Genomic DNA, 20,211 nt, shown 5'->3' with positions numbered 1-20,211 from the left:
GTTAAAATGAAAGAGCGATCAAAGAAAATGTTTTCCTAATGAGATGGAAAGAAAGCGTCCTTACTGTTTATCTGGCTCAGCCCTCTTGGCCTCGATGTACGTCTTCAGGGTGATAGCTAGTGTTTCCTGGTTACGGTCGATGTCACTGTGATGAGTCACACCAGGGCGATCTGTGGATGAACACACACGTGAGAGGTTAAAAGGTTAGTTCACCTAAAAACCACAATGCTGTTATCATTTACCCTCAACTTGTACTAAACCTGTTGTTCTTTCTTCTGTTGAATACATAAGAGGATTTTTTGAAGAATGTTGGTAACCAAACAGTTGCTAGTCCCCATTGACTTCCACAGTATGAAATAAAAAGTACTATGGAAGTCAATGGGGTCTATCAACTGTTTGGCTACCAACATTCTTCAAAATATCTTCTTATGTGTTCATCAGAAAACTCATACAGGTTTAGAATAACTTAAAGGTGAGTTAATGATGACAGAATTGTCATTTTCTGGTGAACTATCCCTCTAAACAGCGGCTCATGTGTGTTCATGTGTATGGTGAGCTTCATCTGAGGTACCTGGTGAGAAGAGCGAGATGGCCTGCATCAGCACATACTCCTCTTCATGCAAGTGAAGCTTGCGCAGTGTGTAATGGAAATTCATCATAGGGTCCAGCAGATGGCGCTGAAAACCAGCTGTCCGGTGGAGGAGGAATAAGGAACAAATGACAAATTATGGGAAAAGGATAAAGATTAAAAAAAAAAATAGACAAACTGGTACATGATGTACTGAGTGCGACACATGCTGAAACATGAAAAGTCACCTAAGATTCATATATTTCAATATTTTATTTATAAATTCAATACTGATATTTTAGTTTTTACAAGGAAAACATTTTTTAAAGGGCAGACAAATTGCAGTTAACTAAAATTAAAACTATTAAAAATAGTTTTCTTTCATTGAAATAGAGATTAAATAAAATAAAATAAAATATTAGATAAAAACGAACAATATTAGAAAGGCTAACTTGGCAACTAACTGAAAATTAACTAAAATTACTAAAACGGAACGCTAAATAGATGTATTAAAACAACGAAAGCACATCAAATTACTACAATTAAAAAGAAAACTCAAAACATATATATATATATATATATATATATATATATATATATATATATATATATATATATATATATATATATATATATATATATATATATATATATATATATATAAATACTATAAATAAAAGCTAATTCAAAATAATAATAATAATAAAAAAATACTATAATAGTACATAACACTGATGAGATTAATCTTTTGTAACAGTTCTAAGTATCTATCTCAGATGTTAAATAAAAATAGAAAAATAAAAAAAAACAAATCTCAATGTGTCTAGCTCAGATTATTTGAAATATATGGTAAATGTTCATAATAAAATAAAATAAATTCATTAATTTCATTACATTTTAGACTATACAGGGATTTTGTAAAGCAGTCACATCTGTTTGGTTAGAAACAATGCAAGGTTTCATTAAACCGATGAGCTGTTGTGAATGACAGCTGTATGAATTTGGTTGTCAGGGTGATGACATACAGCGGGGCATTCAATTCAGAATGAATTTTATAGCAGCCTATTAAAGAGTGTTGAGATGGAGAGTAATTAGTCAATATGTATTGAAATGCCACTTCTCTAGCTACTACAGAAACTTCACAGCCTTGAGAAGCAAATGTAAAGAGAAAATAATGGCATCATGGGCTCTGGTTATGCCACATATGAGTCCTTTCAATAGAAAGAGCCACAACGATGTCACTGAAAGCAAGGAAATGCTAATGGTGACTGTAAGCTCTGGAAAAGCAACAGACAAGTTTAAGTAATTCTAAGATACATAAATATACAATATTAAAAGCATGACACATATTTAATTCTATATATATTTATAATGTATTTGCCTCCTTGAGTTCTACTTATAGTCAGTAATATTACTATTTTCCACATTTTCACTGTCCCTAAGAATTAAACAGGTCCAATTTTAGCTGCTGTGCCTTTAAGTCTTGAAGGTTCTAAACATATGTAGTCATCTGTCTGACAAAAAATGCAGAACATACACTACTTTAGGGACAGTAAGTTTTAAAGAAATTAATACTTTTATTCAGCATGGATGCATTAAATTGATCAAATGAAAGACAGTTATAGTGTTACAAAATAAATAAAAGCCATTTTCTTTTTTTCTTTTGAACTCTATTCATAAAAATATCCTGAAAGAAATCTGTATCACCATGTCCCCAAAAAAGAAATAATGATATGATTTCTGAATGATCACGTGACACTGAAGACTGGAGTAATGATGCTAAAAATTCAGCTTTGCAACACAGGAATAAATTATATTTTAACATATATTCCAATAGAAAACAGTCATTTTAAACTGTAATAATATTTCACAATGTTATTCATTTTACTATATTTTTATCAAATAAAGTCAGTTTTGAGCATAAGAGACTTCTTTCAAAAGCATTAAAAAATCTTACCAATCCCAAACTTTTGGCCATTAGTGTAAACATAGTATTTACAGTATTTTATTTATTTTTTTTTTATAGAAATTTTAATTTCTGTGATATGACCCCTTTAAAAGTCATAACTCATGCTAGTGACATAAGCAAGTTACACAGTAGCATACTTGGCTTGTGACAGGTTAAAACTTTCACACACGGGTTACACGTCAACCAGTTTCACTGCATTACATCCCAAACTCTCTCTGTTCACTGACACATAATTTACATTTTTGCAGTATGCAACATAAAAAGCTTTACATTTGTAAAGCTGAAGTGTTCGTTTCCAGCAAAAGTAATGACTGTTTTCAAACTGGTTTCCCAGTTCCCAGTTCTGCCACTGGGTGAGGAACACATAGACTCCCCCCCTCCCCCCATATTCCCGCTGTGTCATTTACACTTTTTTCGTAAGTTGAACATGGAAGGTGGTCTGGCGGAAGCTAGATATTTTACTTTATACTTTGTTAAATGTAGATATTTTTCACACACAAACGCATCTCGTCGCTTCAGAAGGCATTTATGAACCCCCCGGAGCCATGTGGAGTACGTTTATGATGGATAGAAGCACTTTTTCCATTGCCCCTGTTCACTGCCATTATAAAGCTTGGATGCGTCCGGATATTTATTAATATAACTGTGTTATCAGAATGAAGAAAGTCATATACACCTAGGATGGCTTGAGGGTGGGTAAACTTGGGGTAATTTTCATTTGAAAGTAAACTAAGTGTTTTGCAATACAACTGGAAGACAATAAGTACATTGTTTGTACCTAACAATTATATACAGTGCTGCTTGAAAGTTTGTGAACCCCTTGCAGAATCTGTGAAATAATCTGTGGATAATTTTAACAAAATAAGAGGGATCATTAAATATGCATGCTATTTTTTTATTTAGTACTGTCCTGAGCAAGATATTTTACATAAAAAAATGTTTAATACACAAGACAAAAAAAAAAAAATAGCTGAATTTATAAAAACAACCTGCTCAAAAGTTTGTGAACCATTGGTTCTTAATACTGTGTGTGGTTACCTGGATGATCCATGACTGTTTTTATGTTTTGTGATGGCTGTTCATGAGTCCCTTGTTTGTACCGAGCAGTTAAGCTACCCAATATTCTTAAAAGAAAACCCTTAGATTCAGGCACACCCTAAGTGCGCTTTACACCATGCTCTTAGATTGTTAAAATAGGGCCCATAGTGTGACCAAAATACGCTTTAAAATGAAATTTACATGACACAATCCCATTTAAAGTAATGAAGAAGCCAATAAACACGCACCGATTGACGCATACATTAAAAACAGTAGGGCAGGAACAGAAACAGCTTCACAGAGTCATTTTAAAGAAAGCCTGGCTATTCTGTTCACCTGTTTTTTTCTTTTGTTTTTTGCTCTACGGCATTGCCACACTGCCTCTATCTCCCTCATTATCTTCAGATATTTCCCTGCTGTGCTCCAAACACCTCTCTAGCGCTGTAAGGGGTTTATCCCCCTCCTTCCTCCTGTGCTCTCCTCCATCGCTTCCTTCCTCCTCTTAACTGGAGTGTTATGTCAGTGGCAGGGGGCAGAGATCCTTTCACTGTCTCATTAAAGTGCTCCTATTTTCTTTTCTTTGTGTGGTTATACTCGCCTTTCTTTCTTTATCTATCTATCTATCTATCTATCTATCTATCTATCTATCTATCTATCTATCTATCTATCTATCTATCTATCTATCTATCTATCTATCTATCTATCTATCTATCTATCTATCTATCTATCTATCTATCTATCTATCTATCTATCTATCCATCTATCTATCCATAGTGCTGTGTAATGGTACAAATTTAAACATGAGAGCGATGAACAAATATGGAGTAACGTGAACATACAGAACAGGATGTGTCTCAAACAAGTGTTGTTAAATTCAGTTTCTCTCTCTCTCTCTCTTTTTGGGGACAGTTTACATTACAAAGTACAGCATTAATGTGACTTATCTAAATGGAATTTACAGTTGGTAGCATCCGTTTTTTTTTTTTTTGTCTTTTGTCCTCTATGTTCTTTAGCTCAAGTGTTATATTATGTGAAGTGGTTTCTCCACTGATCCCAGACTTCTGGTTAGGATCTATTAACAATTACCTTTGATTGTTTGTTCCAAACAAACAACAACAACAAAAATAATCCAATGAGGAGTATTTAATTCAGAGTTGATACAAAATAATCATTACTACACAATTCTTTAGAATTAATTCAATTTTTTGCTGACTGTCCAGAAAAATATGAAAGTTTAAATTTATTACAATTTGATTGCATTATTTGATCAATAAAATACAGTAAAACACAGCAATATTGTGAAACATTATTATCATTTAAAATAACTGTTTTCTATTTGAATATATTTTGAAATGTAATTTATTCCATGTGATTTTCAGCATCATTACTCCATGTCACATGATCCTTCAGAAATCATTCTAATATGATTTGCTGCTCAAGAAACATTTCTGATTATTATCAATATTGTGCTGATTAATATTTTTGTGAAAATCATGCTAGATTTTTTTTTTCATTCTGTGATGAATAGCATTTATTTGAAATAAAAATAAAATTAAAAATAAAATCCTAAAAAATAAAAATCCTTTGTAAAATTATAAATGTCACTTTTGATCAATTTTATGTATCCTTGGTGAATAGAAATATTAACTTCTTTTAAAAAAATCTTATCGACCTCAAACTTCTGAATGGTAGAATATACTATATTTGATTTTGTTTACACCACCCACCCCAATCTGACCCTGAAGTTCATGGAGACCTGTGCAGACGCTTACCTCGCATGGCGTCATCCAGGCAGTACTGCAGTGGGCCGCACTCCCAAATACCCGTCACCTCATTAAAGAACATGTTGAAGTGAATCAGAATGATCTCAAAGGTGGCGCCTTTCAGCAGCGAGATCTGGTCCTCGATGACCAGAGCCCTGTGGAAAACACAACTTCATTATAAATTTGTCACAGACAAGCTGCTTGGCAGTGACCAAAAAAAAAAATGTGTGACCAAACCACCGGTGATGAATCTTTATCTCAGGTGTAAGAGGGCCAGTATTCACCTGAACATTGGAAGTGTCTTGCTGAAGTTGATTATGTTCTTAATCATGTATGTTGTGAGGTCTGCAAAATGTGGCAGAGAGGTGAAAATGGCACTTTTAAGCCACTTCCTCTCTTTACTTTCAAGACTCTGAGGGCTGGAGGAAGGGGATGAGAGGGAGGAAAAGCTGAAGGTACGCTGAATTGCCTCTTCGGGTGGTGGTTTATACATAATTGTGCAAGACCTGCCGCTTTTTGGTTCTCGACTGTTTTCAGACGTGGATTTTTGATCCCGATCTAAAGGCTGTGGACATAAAACCACCGATAAAGGAATACAGTGCTTATAAAACATATTTCAGTAGATACATTAGTCAGGATCTCAATCGGACAAACAAAATAAAGTAAATATGTTACCCGAAACTGAATGAATTGGGTGCAAGTCATGTCGAAAGTCTTTCGATGTGCGGCGACCAGCTCCTTTATGACAGCTTCCTGTTGAGGGGAGAGCATTACGGGCTCTTCCTGCTTCCTCTTCCTCCTGATCTGCATCCTGCGCTTCTCCACGGCCTCATCCGACATGATCACTGAGGAACAGAACCACATGAATCAAAGTGAAGTTTTAAGGTTTATTTCCAAATGAAAAGCCCTTGCCTTGTTGAGTTATGCTGCTCCATCTGACTGAAAGCAGTTACAAGATAAAAAAAGTATTTTAAATTATTTAGTTAAAGATTTACTTGTTTTCAACTGTTATTGTGTACATTTTTGTATATGTAATTAATGTGTTGGTTTTCATGTTTACATTTTTTAAGTGTGCTGCCTGGCCCTCTTGTAAAAGAGATTTTAAATCTCAAGAGTTTTTTCTTGGTTAAATAAAGGTTATAATAATGTATTCCTGTGATGGCAAAGCTGAAATTTTAGCATCATTACTCCAGTCTTCATTGTCACATGATCTTCAGAAATCAATCTAATATGATGAATTTACGTTCAAGAAACCTTTCTTATTTTTATCAATGTTGAAAACAGTTCTGCTTTATATGTTTTACATATTTTTTTTTTTTCAGGATTCTTGAAAGTTCAAAAGATCAGCATTTATCTGAAACAAGAAACCTTTTGTAATATAATAAATGCCTTTACTGTCACTTTTGATCAGTTTGATCCATCCTTGATGAATAAAATGATTCAATTGTATTATGCATTAAACATGTTTAAAGGTGCTCTAGAATAAAAAATTGAATTGAATTTATCTTGGCATAGTTAAATAACAAGAGTTCAGTACATGGAAAAGACATACATTGAGTTTCAAACCCCATTGTTTCCTCCTTCTTATATAAATCTCATTTGTTTAAAAGACTTCCGAAAAACAGGCGAATCTCAACATAACACCGACTGTTACGTAACAGTCGGGATCATTAATATGTACGCCCCAATATTTGCATATGCCAGCTCATGTTTCCAACATTATGAAAGGCATTAGACAAGGCCAGCCAGTATTAACGTCTGGATCTGTGCACAGCTGAATCATCAGACTAGGTAAGCAAGCAAGGACAATAGAAAAAAATAGATGGAGCGATAATAACTGACATGATCCTTGATAACATGATGTTTTTAGTGATATTTGTAAATTGTACTGTTAAATGTGGTTAAAGTTACCATCGTTTCTTACTGTATTCACGGAGACAAGAGAGCCGTCGCTATTTTCATTTTTAAACACTTGCAGTCTGTATAATTCATAAACACAACTTCATTCTTTATAAATCTCTCCAACAGTGTAGCATTAGCCGTTAGCCACGAATCACAGCCTCAAACTCATTCAGAATCAAATGTAAACATCCAAATAAATACAATACTCACATAATCCGACGCATGCATGACGAACACTTTGTAAAGATTCATTTTTTATTAGCAGTGTAAACTTTGTTAATGCACTGTTTAAGGCAAGCGCGAGCTCCGTGGGCGGGAGCGTGAGCATTTAAAGGGGCCACAGCCTGAATCGATGCATTTCTAATTATGCCCCAAAATGGGCAGTTAAAAAAATGAATAAAAAAAAATCTATGGGGTATTTTGAGCTGAAACTTCACAGACACATTTAGGGGAACCTTAGACTTATATTACATCTTGTGAAAAAACGTTTGACGGCACCTTTAATACATCACACATGCAAGAACATGAGATAAGGCTAACTGGGTTAAGTAATAAGGTTTTAAACAGATTTAAACAGATTTAAATGTAAAATGCTGGTAAATGCACAATTTAATATTAAAACGGCGAGTTGTTATGTTGCTTGACAACCGTACACAGTCTATAGACTTATCTGGAACAAATCATTCGACAGTAGAACATTCATTATTCTGATTACTATTATTATGCTAACAATTAATCAAACATTTGTGTCTTTAATCACGTTGCCGCTGCTGTTTTATAACAGAATGTGGCACTCTCATTGCGTATTGCTTTTTATTTGCCATGAAGGTCCTGGTGAAAATAAAATGGCTAAATTGGTGTGTGAACAATACACTCTGTGTGAGAGCAGCTAGCAGTTAGGGAACATGAAAAGTAAGGTGCAATTAAACTTACGCTCCCTCTTCATGCCGATTGAGAGGCATTTCTGTAGACGGCAGGATTGGCACTGTCTCCTGTTGCTCTTGGTGATTACGCAGGCATTCTGAAATGGGCAGCAGAGCTGTGCGGGTCGCTTCATGGCACGCCTTACAATAGGCACAAACAAACACATAATGAATCACACTGATGCAGGGCTGCAGAAAATGATACGTCATGACCATTGTCAGACATTAACTTAATTCAAGGGCCATATTTTCATGAGCATTTTACATTCACAAGGTAAATGTAATTCTACCCATAGAACACATTGTATGTTGTCCATGTCTATTTATCAAATGCTTCAATTTATTTGAAAATGAACTGAAACAAATTCTCAATATATTTAAATCTAATCAACAAGTAACTGTATAATACATCAAATATTATAACATAATAAATGCTTTGCTAGTTCTAGTTCATTTGAATAATTTGTTGTACGCAATGTCGAAAGCAAATACAGAACAAATGAGTCAGAAACAGGTCACTATCGAGTCTGCATACACACTAAACCAGTGGTTCTCAATCTTTTTTGACCTGAAGGCCCCCCACTGTCCAACACAATATTCAAAGGGCCCACTTATAAGCTATAGTATTTCTTCTGGTTCGTTCTGCTGTAATTGTGATAAAGTTGCTTGGTTTCAGTTTTTCAAACAGAACTGGGAGTGGCAATATATTTATGTTATGACAACTCTCTGAGTGTTTGGCACTTTAATGGATTTGACAATGTTAATATGTTTCGTCATGGCAGGATAGATTGCTGCTGCAGAGCAAGTACGGGACTTGCTACTGTCAATCCATACACGACACACTGCTGTGAGCAAGTAAGACATGCTGCTGCTGTACAATATATAGAATACAGATCTATACAGGTGGAGCTGGGGAAGATGGAGGGTCACGCTGCACTGCTAGAGCAAATGATATATATATATTACTCCAGAAATTTCAAGAACTGTATATTATTTAATAAAACAGTTTATATTATTATTATCATTATTATTAATGCACTTAAACACATTTAAATAGTTTTAAATAAAAGAGTTTATACCTAGATTTTATGTATTTTTAGCATTAAAATTAAGTTAAAAATATTTAAATCTTATTAAAACAATCTAAGCAATCCTGCAGCCACTTAGAGACTTGCTAAGTTAAGAACTGAGTGTTGCACTAAACTTATACTAAAAATATACAATAACTAGCCAACAAAAGAATAGAATAGAATAGAATTCAGACAAATGCTACTATGAATGTTTGACCCCTTATTTTAAATATCTTTCAATGAAATTTTTTTGCTCCTAATCCCTGGCTACAAGAATAGTTCACCCATAAATAAAAATTCTGCCATCATTTTTTGAAGAACATTTCAGCTGTTTTTGTCCATTCAATGAAAGTCGATGGAGTACAAAATACCACTGTACCAATTTGACATTCATTGTGTGTGCAAAAAATCCACAATCTTCCAAATATGTGTTCCAGAGAATAAAAAACAAGTCAAACATTTTTGTAAAGACATGAGGGTGAGTAAATAATTTTTGTCATTTTTGGGTGAACTATTTCTTTACGAGCTGACCTTGCTATTAATTATGCCATCTCTCTCTCTCTCTCTCTCTATAAGTTCTGTCTTGGTTTGGTTTTCACATTGTTACCTGTGCTCTTATGCCTGTGCTCTGTGTTGCATAACCTGATATTGCTGAGTTCAACATGTTCCTGGGTCAACATTTTTGTTGATCCTGGAACAACATTCAAATCAACCAATTACATTTGAGGGACAAGTTTACAGATTATGTCAAGTTTAGGCTTAAAATCATGAATTGTTGCTTCTACATCAGTGTTATTCATCTATCATTTCCCTCTGCTTTTTGGGATAACATATGGGTACGGTTAGTTTAGGGATAGGAATAGGGTTAAGACTAAATTTTCAGACTAGAATTTTGTTCCAGGATCAACAAAATATGTTGACCCAGGAACGCATCTAACTCAGCAATATCAGGATGTGCTTCTGTGTCAGTTTACTTGGTTGTTTTGTTCCTGTTCCTAGTTCTGATTATTATCTCTCCCTGTGTATTTAATCCCTGAGTTCTGTCTGTTTTTTTGTCCAGTATCATTTATGTTTGGTATTTATAATTAAAGATTGGAAGTATTTATAGTTAAAGATTGAGCATTTATAATTAAATATTGATCTTGGTGTACTCTGTTGTTACGTGCTTTATTGCAGCCACCCCACTGTGACATCAGCACTGTTCTCATGTTTTTAAATATGCTGAAGGCATCTTAGGAAACAAACAATTACTGTATGTATGCAGTTGGACGCACAAAATGTGCTGTGATGCATGTGGGTTGGTCACAAATTCAGATGCACAACTACCCTATAATTATTTTCTCTTTTCAAGGTTGCTTTCACAAATTTGATGCAAATCATAATAAAAAATGAAGTGATGATTTAATAGTTTTTAAAAGCTCTGTGTACATCCTGAAGGTCATATTTCACATTTCCTGTTTAGAAAGAGAACAATTTCTCTGTGGCTTATTATGGAAACTATTTTGCTTTGTTCCTACTGGTTGGGTTAAAGGATAGTTCACCCAAAAATGAAAATTATGTCACAAATTACTCACCATTATGTCACTCCAAACTTGTATGGCTTTCTTCTGTGGAAAACAATAGGAGATATTAATCCTGTTCTGTTGTAACACTGTCACATAAGACACCTTCTAATCGCTCTATGTATTATAATGATTTTATTCCTCTTATCGTTTTAGATGTGTGTATGTCTTTGAATGTTACTGGGTCTAGAAACACGAAGCAGACCAGCATAAAGGAGGCAGCATGCCAGCAAAGCCACTTAAAGGCAAGCCTGCGATGTTAGCAAAAAATAAATTAATGAATTAAAAATAAAATTGTAGCGTCAGCTAACGTTGCATAAGCAGGAAAGGAGACGAGAGGCTGTTTTGTTTTTTTTTTTAATAGGGATTCAGCGGGGATGTTCTGCTAAATATCTCCTTTGGTTTTCCACAGAAGAAAAAAGGGTCAAGCGGGTTCACAACGACATGAGGGTAAGTAAATTAGCTTCAATTACAACAATTACCGCTGCTGTTTGCTCACTCACCTAAAGAAGCCTTTGCAGCCCTCACAGGTCATGGCGTTAAAGTGGTAACCTGTGGATTTGTCACCGCATACTTGACAAATTTTGGGCTCATCATCTTCCTCTGTTTCTTCCTCAGACCCATCACCGTGCCCCGAGTCGCCCAGGGGAGAAAGCTCCTCCATTTCTTTACTCATCTTGAGCTGAAGTAAGCACTGCAACACAAGGCAAAAGTCACTACATCACTCATATGGCTCATTTGCACCCATATATTTGTTGTGTCAACATATAATATGACTTCATGCAAAGATTACTTGAATAAACCAAAAACTGCATTTACTAAACTACTAGCTACATTTACTGTATTTCAAATGACTCAGAAGTAATATGGTGATGGTAATGGTGTACAAATACCATAAAACATACAGCATTATGACCAAAATCACTGCAAGTACTTCATACTGCACTACTGTTAATTCTAGCTCCTGCTTTAATATTAACCTTTTGACATCCTCATAATATTTGAACAACCTCAGAATCTGCCTCCAGCAAACAATATCCACAGACATAATATTTGCACTGCCTCAGTACAGAATGTTAATATTATTCTGAATTGCCTTGAGTCAACTCATCTCCAATGCAACACTTTTGCATTTGTCTATTTAGCATTAAGCATTTGTTATACTTATGCATGTTTAATATATATATATATATATATATATATATATATATATATATATATATATATATATATATATATATATATATATATATATACACACATTAAATATATCACTAATATATATTTCAGTTGAATGCAATGCAATTCTCTAGAGTACGGTACATAATAATCTCACTGTACACGTTCAATGACAATAAAGAGCTTGACGAAAAATGACATTCTTTATTAAAATGTAATATTTAAATTATGTTGGCACCCTTTTTGAACTGGTTCTAAAAGGGAGACAAGGACAGAAAGCGAAAGATAATGTGACTGCCATTATACACAATCTATAAAACAATTCAAAAGCATTTGGTGTGGCAATTCAAATTTCATGAACTCTTGTCATTGCTTTTAAGAAACAACCATTGATTTAAATGGTCTGATGATATTAAAAAAAAAAAAAAAAAACCTTTCTGATTCATTCCTGTTCAATTATGATCCACCTGTCATGAGTCATCAATAAATGCCATGAAAGAATTTAAACTATTAAGACAATTATGAACATTACATTAGTGTATGAAACACAAATATCACATTCACAGAGATGAAAACTTCTAAACAACCTTCCCATCTAATCATAAACACTCAAATGATAAAATCACAGTGAATAAAACAATCATCAATCATCACATAATCATTACACAGTTATTATGACTAGGCTGAAAAAATCATGGCTGTCACTTTAAAACTTAAAACAGAGTAGGTGTTCAAAGTTCAGGAAACATACCCTTTGCATGATCCAAGAAATGCAGAAATCTGGAGTGAGTCCTCCAGGCCAAGACCTTTATCCTAAATAAGCTATCGAAAGAACACAGCGCATGCACACATGCACCATGTCAAAGAAAGCTGAAATTATGTGTTGCCATGGTATCCACATGGGACCACTAAGCATTGGTCAAGTCAGACTCCCTCTCTATTAGCCATAACACTGAAGTGCCTGCAGAATAGTAGTCTATATAGTTATTCAGGGTTGGGTGAAGGTTGGGTTAGGTGAAAAAAATAAAATAAAATTAATAAATATATATTTATAAATATATATTATGTTATTATTTGTGTCTAACAACAAAATGCACTATTATTTTTTTTTTCCTTTTCTGGTTCTTTTTCTTATTATTATTTTGTTTTTTACTATATCATATTTTTATGATGTTGAATAAAATAGCAGATTTGTTGTTACAAAAGAGGATTAAACATTTTTAATTTAATCTGAATAAATGATTCTTAATTTAATTTTAACTGTTAAATCAAAGACTTTTGTGTAATCAATCAATTTATTCGTTTAGCAGAGGCTTTTGTCCTAGCGGATTTATTAATAACAACATTTATTAATAAATAAATGTTCATTCTTAAGCAGAAAATAACCATATGAATGATTTCTGAAGGATGTGACAATGAAGACTGGATTAATGATGCTGAAATTCAGCTTCCCACCACAGAAATAAATGACATTTAAAAATATATATCAATAGGCATGTATTAGGCTTCTTTTAAAAACATTAAAAATTATTACCCACCCCTAAACTTTATAATTTACACCCTTACTTAATAATTATGTAAACAGAATCAATTAATTCAAGGAAGAAAACAATAAAAGAGCTGCCTTGTAAACATTTTCTTTTTGGGTGAACTACCCGCTAACAAGGGGCCATTTTCAAAAAGTTCTGGCATTGTTATAAAGAAATGTTGTTCTAAGAATTTGAATACAATTCTCATTTGTTTTTTAATGTTTTTAAAACATTAGCACAAAAATATTATTATTCATGGAATGTTTTTACCTGAAATGTTTTAGTTGGACATTTGTCTCATTTTTTAAAATGCTACTTTTTCTTTCAGAATGTTCAGAAAACATTCAAAAGCAACATTCCTATAATATTTTGAAATGGAACATTCCCTTAACATTCCATTCGCATAACCATTTAAAACAAAAAACAGGACGTTTTGAACATACAGAGATCAAAATAACATTTTTATAACTTAATAAAATTGTTAGAAAAATGTTCTTAGAATTTTTTTTAAGCTGGGCTAAGCAATCTGTAAAATTGTAATTAATAATCCTTAACTATTATCTAACTGATATCACAGCTTAGCATTTACTGTTTGGCCTTGACTACATCACCTCATGTTTTATTTTCAGTTTCCATATACCTATTTTTTTTACAGAGACCAGTAGAGGCTGAATTGTTTGAGAACGTGATCTTAAAACCTTAATTCATGCAGCTGAACTCCGTGAGGTCAGTATGAGTTCATTCTCTGGGTACAAAGAGCAATAACCTGTTGGTTAAGTAATGTGCCATATTCAGAGAGAGTTTTCCTGTGCCTTTATTCAATATGAGCACAGGTTTATTTTCCTCCCCCGCAGCTCCAATTACCCTTCTTCTTATCTACTCAATCCCTACATTAGCAATGCCTCCTCCCTTTCACTATTCACTTTCCCTAGAGATTAACAACACTGTTTACTCCACCACCTTCTGCATTGTGAAAATCACTTTTGGAACAAATCAACAATTCTTATCTTAAAGGTGCCCTAGAATTAAAAACTGAATTTATCTTGGCACAGTTGAATAACAAGAGTTCAGTACAGTGGGTCTTAAACCCTCCTTATATAAATCTCATTTGTTTAAAAGACCTCCGAAAAACAGGCGAATCTCACCATAACATCGACTGTTACGTAACAGTCGGGATCATTAATATGTACGCCCTCAATATTTGCATATGCCAGCTCATGTTCAAGGCATTAGACAAGGGCAGGACGTCTGGATGTGCACTGCTGAATCATCAGACTAGGTAAGCAAGCAAGGACAATAGCGAAAAATGGCAGATGGAGCCATAATAACTGACATGATCCATAATAACATGATATTTTTAGTGATATTTGTAAATTATCTTTCTAAATGTTTCGTTAGCATGTTGCTAATGTATTGTTAAATGTGGTTAAAGTTACCATCGTTTCTTACTGTGTTCACAGAGATAAGACTGTTGTTATTTTCATTTTTTAAACACTTGCAATCTGTATAATTCATAAACACAACTTCATTCTTTATAAATCTCTCCAACAGTGTGTAATGTTAGCTTTAGCCACAGAGCACTATCAAACTCATTCAGAATCAAATGTAAACATCCAAATAAATACCATACTTACGCGATTAGACATGCTGCATGACGAACACTTTGTAAAGATCCATTTTGAGGGTTATATTAGCTGTGTGAACTTTATGCTGTTTAAGGTAAGCACGAGCCTTACTCACTACTGCTGCACCTTTGAAGATGTTGAATTCCTTGCGTCTTATTTAAAACTTGAATGGCCCAACCAGACATCGGTGGGCGGAGCTAGTGTAAATAGCATCTGCGAACAAGAGACACTATTTGCACTTAGTGTAAGAAGACACTACGATATTTAAATGTCTGTGCTTAAAGCCCAAAGTGTATTTTTTTCACACAAATGCTAGTGTATGTGTACAGTCGAATGCATAGCCTTTCAATGTATACTCCATTTGATAGCGTGTGTGAAATTTTCACGCTTACTGTACGTGGACCCTCATGCACATGTAAAAACCAAAGTAAGCGAAGTACAGTTTGAGCATGCATAATCTCTTTGGTTGTGCTATGACATCACGCTCTGCAGCAACTTTTAAAAAAAATAAACAAAAATCAACACATAACAAATAATAATAAATCCAAAATGTAAAATCATACAAGCTACTCCACTTTCCTGCAAGACTACATTTTTTAATTTGTTCTTTTAATTCAGCAATGAGGTCATGCTATGACTTATCGATCTTCTATTGGTCACACGGCTTTGCATGATATGAATTTGAAGGTTAGAGTTCAATAACATATGAACTTTGAAACGCAGCGAAATGCAAAACTTCTTCACAAGAGCTTGCATTTCTGCTCACCCGCTTTCCCATGCGAATGCAATCAATGGAACAAAAAGTGTAGTGCGACAGCCCCTGTATACTTTGGGCTTAACTTTGGGACAAGTTGATGGAAAAAATTATGAGAACAGAGGAAAAAATATTTCAATTATATGGTTTCATACAACAGTTCTTTCTGGTTCTCAAATCTGATTGGCTGAGAGAGGTATTTCCAGTCATGCTATATTTTACCAGTATCGCTAGGGGAACTACTTCACTGTTTCAATCACTCCACAGTCAGCATTCTCACAGCGGCTGTCAAGGCGGACAAGCAAGCCCACCATATTTTTATAGATACTACTGTTATTTTGTAATGGAATGTAGTTTTAAGAGGTTTTTTTTTTTGGAGAGAATTTAGTTGTTTAGACCTCAGATATGCGTGTTTATATATAAATATAGCGCCTTTTTGAACATTTGTTAAGATGCTTTCAGAGATGTGAGCTTTAGGCCGTCAGCGACTGTTTAGCGCTCATGTACCCGCAGAGAACAGCTTCTACAGAGAATTTGCCGCTGGCTCTTATGTAGATGGTCTTTAAATATGAGGTATAATTCATTTTGGGTATATCAAACGGGCAATCTTTGGTCTTATTAGTCTATTACTTGTTCCAGAGCTAATACATTTGTCTAAAGGGTTATAGTAAGTTACATATCTTTATATTTACACTGAAATTAACTTACAACTTAAATTAATTTACACCTGTACTAACTAGAGCACTGCTTTTATACATCTGACTGAACTGTTTGCTTGTGTTTATTTCCTATTTTACTTCTTATACTGTTATAATGGCTATTGTTGTTCATTTAAATATTATTGTTCAATAAATAATGTTTTATATAAATAACATGCCGTATTTTTTGGTATTGAGAAGAGTCCATTAGTGATTTTGACTTTAGTGAAAGTCTTTATGAGTGAGTCAGTCAGTCACAAAGACTTTTATAGGCTTTTTTTATGAAACATGGAAACAAGGATATTGTTTTTACTTTAAACAACATCTTATGAGATGAAACTGACTAGCGCTGTCATGGGAATGTCTTAATGTTAAAAGGACACAGACAAAGACATTCAAACTGATTTTATGATTATGAATATAAGACTGACCTGAAGAATATCAGCTAGATGCAGGTAATGCACTCGCTCTCTCATAATACTCTAGTACAATGGTTTTCAATGAAGCAACTCAGCGTCCCTTCGTTACTAGTTAGTGACATTTTAGAATTAGTAACGGAGGCTTGGACTCAACTGTTAAACTGTCAACTTGAGATTAAAGAGTTTTTTTTAAAGACAATCTGTTGTAATTTATTATTTATTTACACACTCGTGCCGTCGAACTGTTGTATAAACGCAATATCACACTTGTAACCATGCCATATTGCTGTATATCAGCACGCTGTGATTACCTACGGTCGAATCACAGCCATGCTGATATATAGGCATATTGCAAAGCTATGAGTGTGATATTGCACATATAGTATGTAGTATTGTAGCAATTATATAGTATTGATTATATAGCATCTCTTGTGATAGGTGAAATCTGTAATGTAACCGACTACTGCAGCAAGCCTAAACGTCCCTAGGGGCACCGTAGAATGCGTTACTCATTTTGCATACCTTTCCGAATCCGGATATAGGCTTCAGGAACATCCCTTCAACTAACATGTCAGTCTTCAGCTGTTATATATTATCATATATTTTAAAATGCTCTGCTGATCCATATTTTTACAGAAAAATGCCACATATTGCATTAATAAATTGTTATCATAAAAAATTGAATGGTATCCATTTACTTTACTTTGTTCACACAGAGACACACATCACAGAGTTCTTTAATGCAATCTGCAATTACAAGCACAGTTTATTTACATCAATGTATTTCACTCATCTAACACTTTATCCAGGTTAAGACTGTTCATCCGCATGTCCAGAAGTCCTCTTACACAAATGCATATATATTTATCATTACAAAGCTACTCAAAGTGTTCTTCCTTGTGTATAATTTTAACCATATAGGCTTACAGAGCATATTTAAGTGCTCATTACTCACAGGGTCTTGTCTCTCCACTGTGCACTTATTCACTGATTGAAGTGCTACACTGAATTTCATTGATCATTTATAGACCTCTGCTCTCTATGATGACGTCATACTGAATGCCTTAGGACAAAATGTTCAACCTTGAATAACTGCAATTTAAAGTACATATATGGAAAGAAGCATTCCTGGGAATATGAATTGTTATATTCAAGTGCATAATATACACATTCCAAGACTTTGACATTTAAAAATGCTGTTGATTCTTGGGATACAGTAAAATTACCAGGAAGTTCAAAAATAAATGTTATATAACCAGTTGCCAAACCTGTTGAAATTCTTTTGTTGGGGAGGGGGAGTGGGAGGGGGAGAGAGACAGGAAGAGATAGCGAGAGCGAGATAAAGGGGGGAGGGACAGAGAACACTAAAATCACATTAGGGACAACATTAACAGCCTGTATCGACATGGTTCACTATGTAACCTTCTTTTAAACCAAAAATTAAAAAAAAAAAACTGAGACCATACATCATAAATCTTTCTTCTAAAACATGGTTTGTTGTCATACCCTGACATGATAATTGAATGTAACACTTTACAATAAGGTTTCATTAGTTGACATTAGTTAACTATATTAGTTAACAATAAGTAATGAACAAGACTTCTACAGTATTTATTAATCTTAGTTAATGTTAATTTCAACATTTACTAATACATTATTAAAATCTAAAGTTGTATTTGTTAACATTAGTTAATGCACTGTGAAGTAACATGAACAAACAATGAACTGCTGTATTGCTATAAACTAATGTTAACAAAGATTAATAAATATAGTAGCAAATGTATTGTTATCATGTTATTTAATACATTAATGTCAACAAATGAGACCTTTTTGTAAAGTGTTTTCATTTTTAGACCTGTCTGAATGGTTTTGCAGGAAATTGTGTACATACACTTGCCTGTGCGTGTCTCATCATATCCATAAATAGAAAAAAAAAAGTTGCTCCGGCTACTTCGTAATTGTGTATGGTGTGGGAGGGAAATAGGTTAGTTGACACAATGAGCTATGAGTTTTAAGTGGAGCAGCTAAATCTCCAAAAATCCGGAGAATCACCAGTTTAAAAAAAAAAAAAAAAAACGCGACAGACCTCGTAATAAAACAAGAATCAACATTGACTTGGCGATCAAAGGTGCGATCAACATGTCACTCACATGACATCACAGCAATAGCAAACCACAGCCACCCAATTGTCCAATCAATTCCTAATGGTCAAAATCAAGTCCCGCCCTACATTTATTCTTGAGTCTGTCCTCCAAAAAAACAAAAAAAACAAAAGACCTTATAGGTTGTTTTTCAAGCACCTTATTATGACCTATATTTACGTTTTAAGTCATGCGCCCTCTAGCTGGCATAAAAATAATGACAGTGTAGTGTTACATCTGTCGTCATGAAATGACGTGTGACTGTCATTACCAATCAAAATGTGTGTTCATTTAAATGCAATGTGTGGACTTTTTACACCATTTCTCCTATTTCCATTTAGCAAAACAATTTTTTTTTTTATTAACGACTACACCCACCCCATCCCTAAACCTAACCTTAGTGATTTACACCTTATGAGCACATGTGTTTCCTGGGATCGAACCCACGATTGCATGATCACATGATTACATATTGTTATATGGTCGTATTGGTTAGAGAACATGCTGTTATTCTTTTTTGAGAAGCCTTTTTACTCCAATATAAATCTCGGTATTCGAGCCACAGGAAGGTAGGCTGGGTCTATATTTTGTTTTAAAATATGATGACCTTGTTTTTCCTGAGCATGTAGACAGCCAGGAGGCTGGTCCGTCTCGAGCTCAGGCTCAGAGACAGGGCCAGAGGTCCAGTATGGCCGCTCGGGCGCCGCCTCCTTTTTCGGAGCAAGTTTGATAGGTTGGCTAGAATGATATTTGTACAGGCCACAAAATGGTCACCTCTTAGCCACCTGTTGTTTAAAGTATCTTCTCTTCTGTTGCTTGCTAGAGTAAGTTTGAGTTAACACTTGAAATTCTTTTGTTGGGGAGGGGGAGTGGGAGGGGGAGAGAGACAGGAAGAGATAGCGAGAGCGAGATAAAGGGGGGAGGGACAGAGAACACTAAAATCACATTAGGGACAACATTAACAGCCTGTATCGACATGGTTCACTATGTAACCTTCTTTTAAACCAAAAATTAAAAAAAAAAACTGAGACCATACATCATAAATCTTTCTTCTAAAACATGGTTTGTTGT

At 34.2% G+C, this 20,211-nt stretch overlaps 1 protein-coding gene across 3 annotated transcripts in view; it reads right to left on the bottom strand.

The window, feature by feature from the left end:
• The window catches only part of nr1i2 (nuclear receptor subfamily 1, group I, member 2), a 42,481-nt gene that overhangs the window by 10,738 nt on the left and 11,532 nt on the right, over window positions 1–20,211 (bottom strand). Inside the window, exons 2-9 of one of the 3 annotated variants that reach the window (XM_067410458.1) lie at window positions 12,726–15,341; window positions 11,299–11,489; window positions 8,174–8,304; window positions 6,014–6,183; window positions 5,623–5,903; window positions 5,348–5,493; window positions 572–688; window positions 65–170 (exon numbers count right to left, since the gene is read on the bottom strand). In XM_067410458.1, the coding sequence (XP_067266559.1) occupies window positions 65–170; window positions 572–688; window positions 5,348–5,493; window positions 5,623–5,903; window positions 6,014–6,183; window positions 8,174–8,304; window positions 11,299–11,489; window positions 12,726–12,734 (1,151 nt within the window). In that variant the 5' untranslated portion in view covers window positions 12,735–15,341. Of the gene's footprint in view, window positions 1–64; window positions 171–571; window positions 689–5,347; window positions 5,494–5,622; window positions 5,904–6,013; window positions 6,184–8,173; window positions 8,305–10,807; window positions 10,841–11,298; window positions 11,490–12,725; window positions 15,342–20,211 lie in introns of those variants that run through there. The other 2 variants (XM_067410461.1, XM_067410460.1) reach the window with 2 other exon arrangements.

Source organism: Chanodichthys erythropterus, chromosome 14 (assembly GCF_024489055.1).
Source record: "Chanodichthys erythropterus isolate Z2021 chromosome 14, ASM2448905v1, whole genome shotgun sequence".
Classification (NCBI taxonomy): domain Eukaryota; kingdom Metazoa; phylum Chordata; class Actinopteri; order Cypriniformes; family Xenocyprididae; genus Chanodichthys; species Chanodichthys erythropterus.
This window is presented reverse-complemented; position numbering and strand designations above follow the sequence as displayed.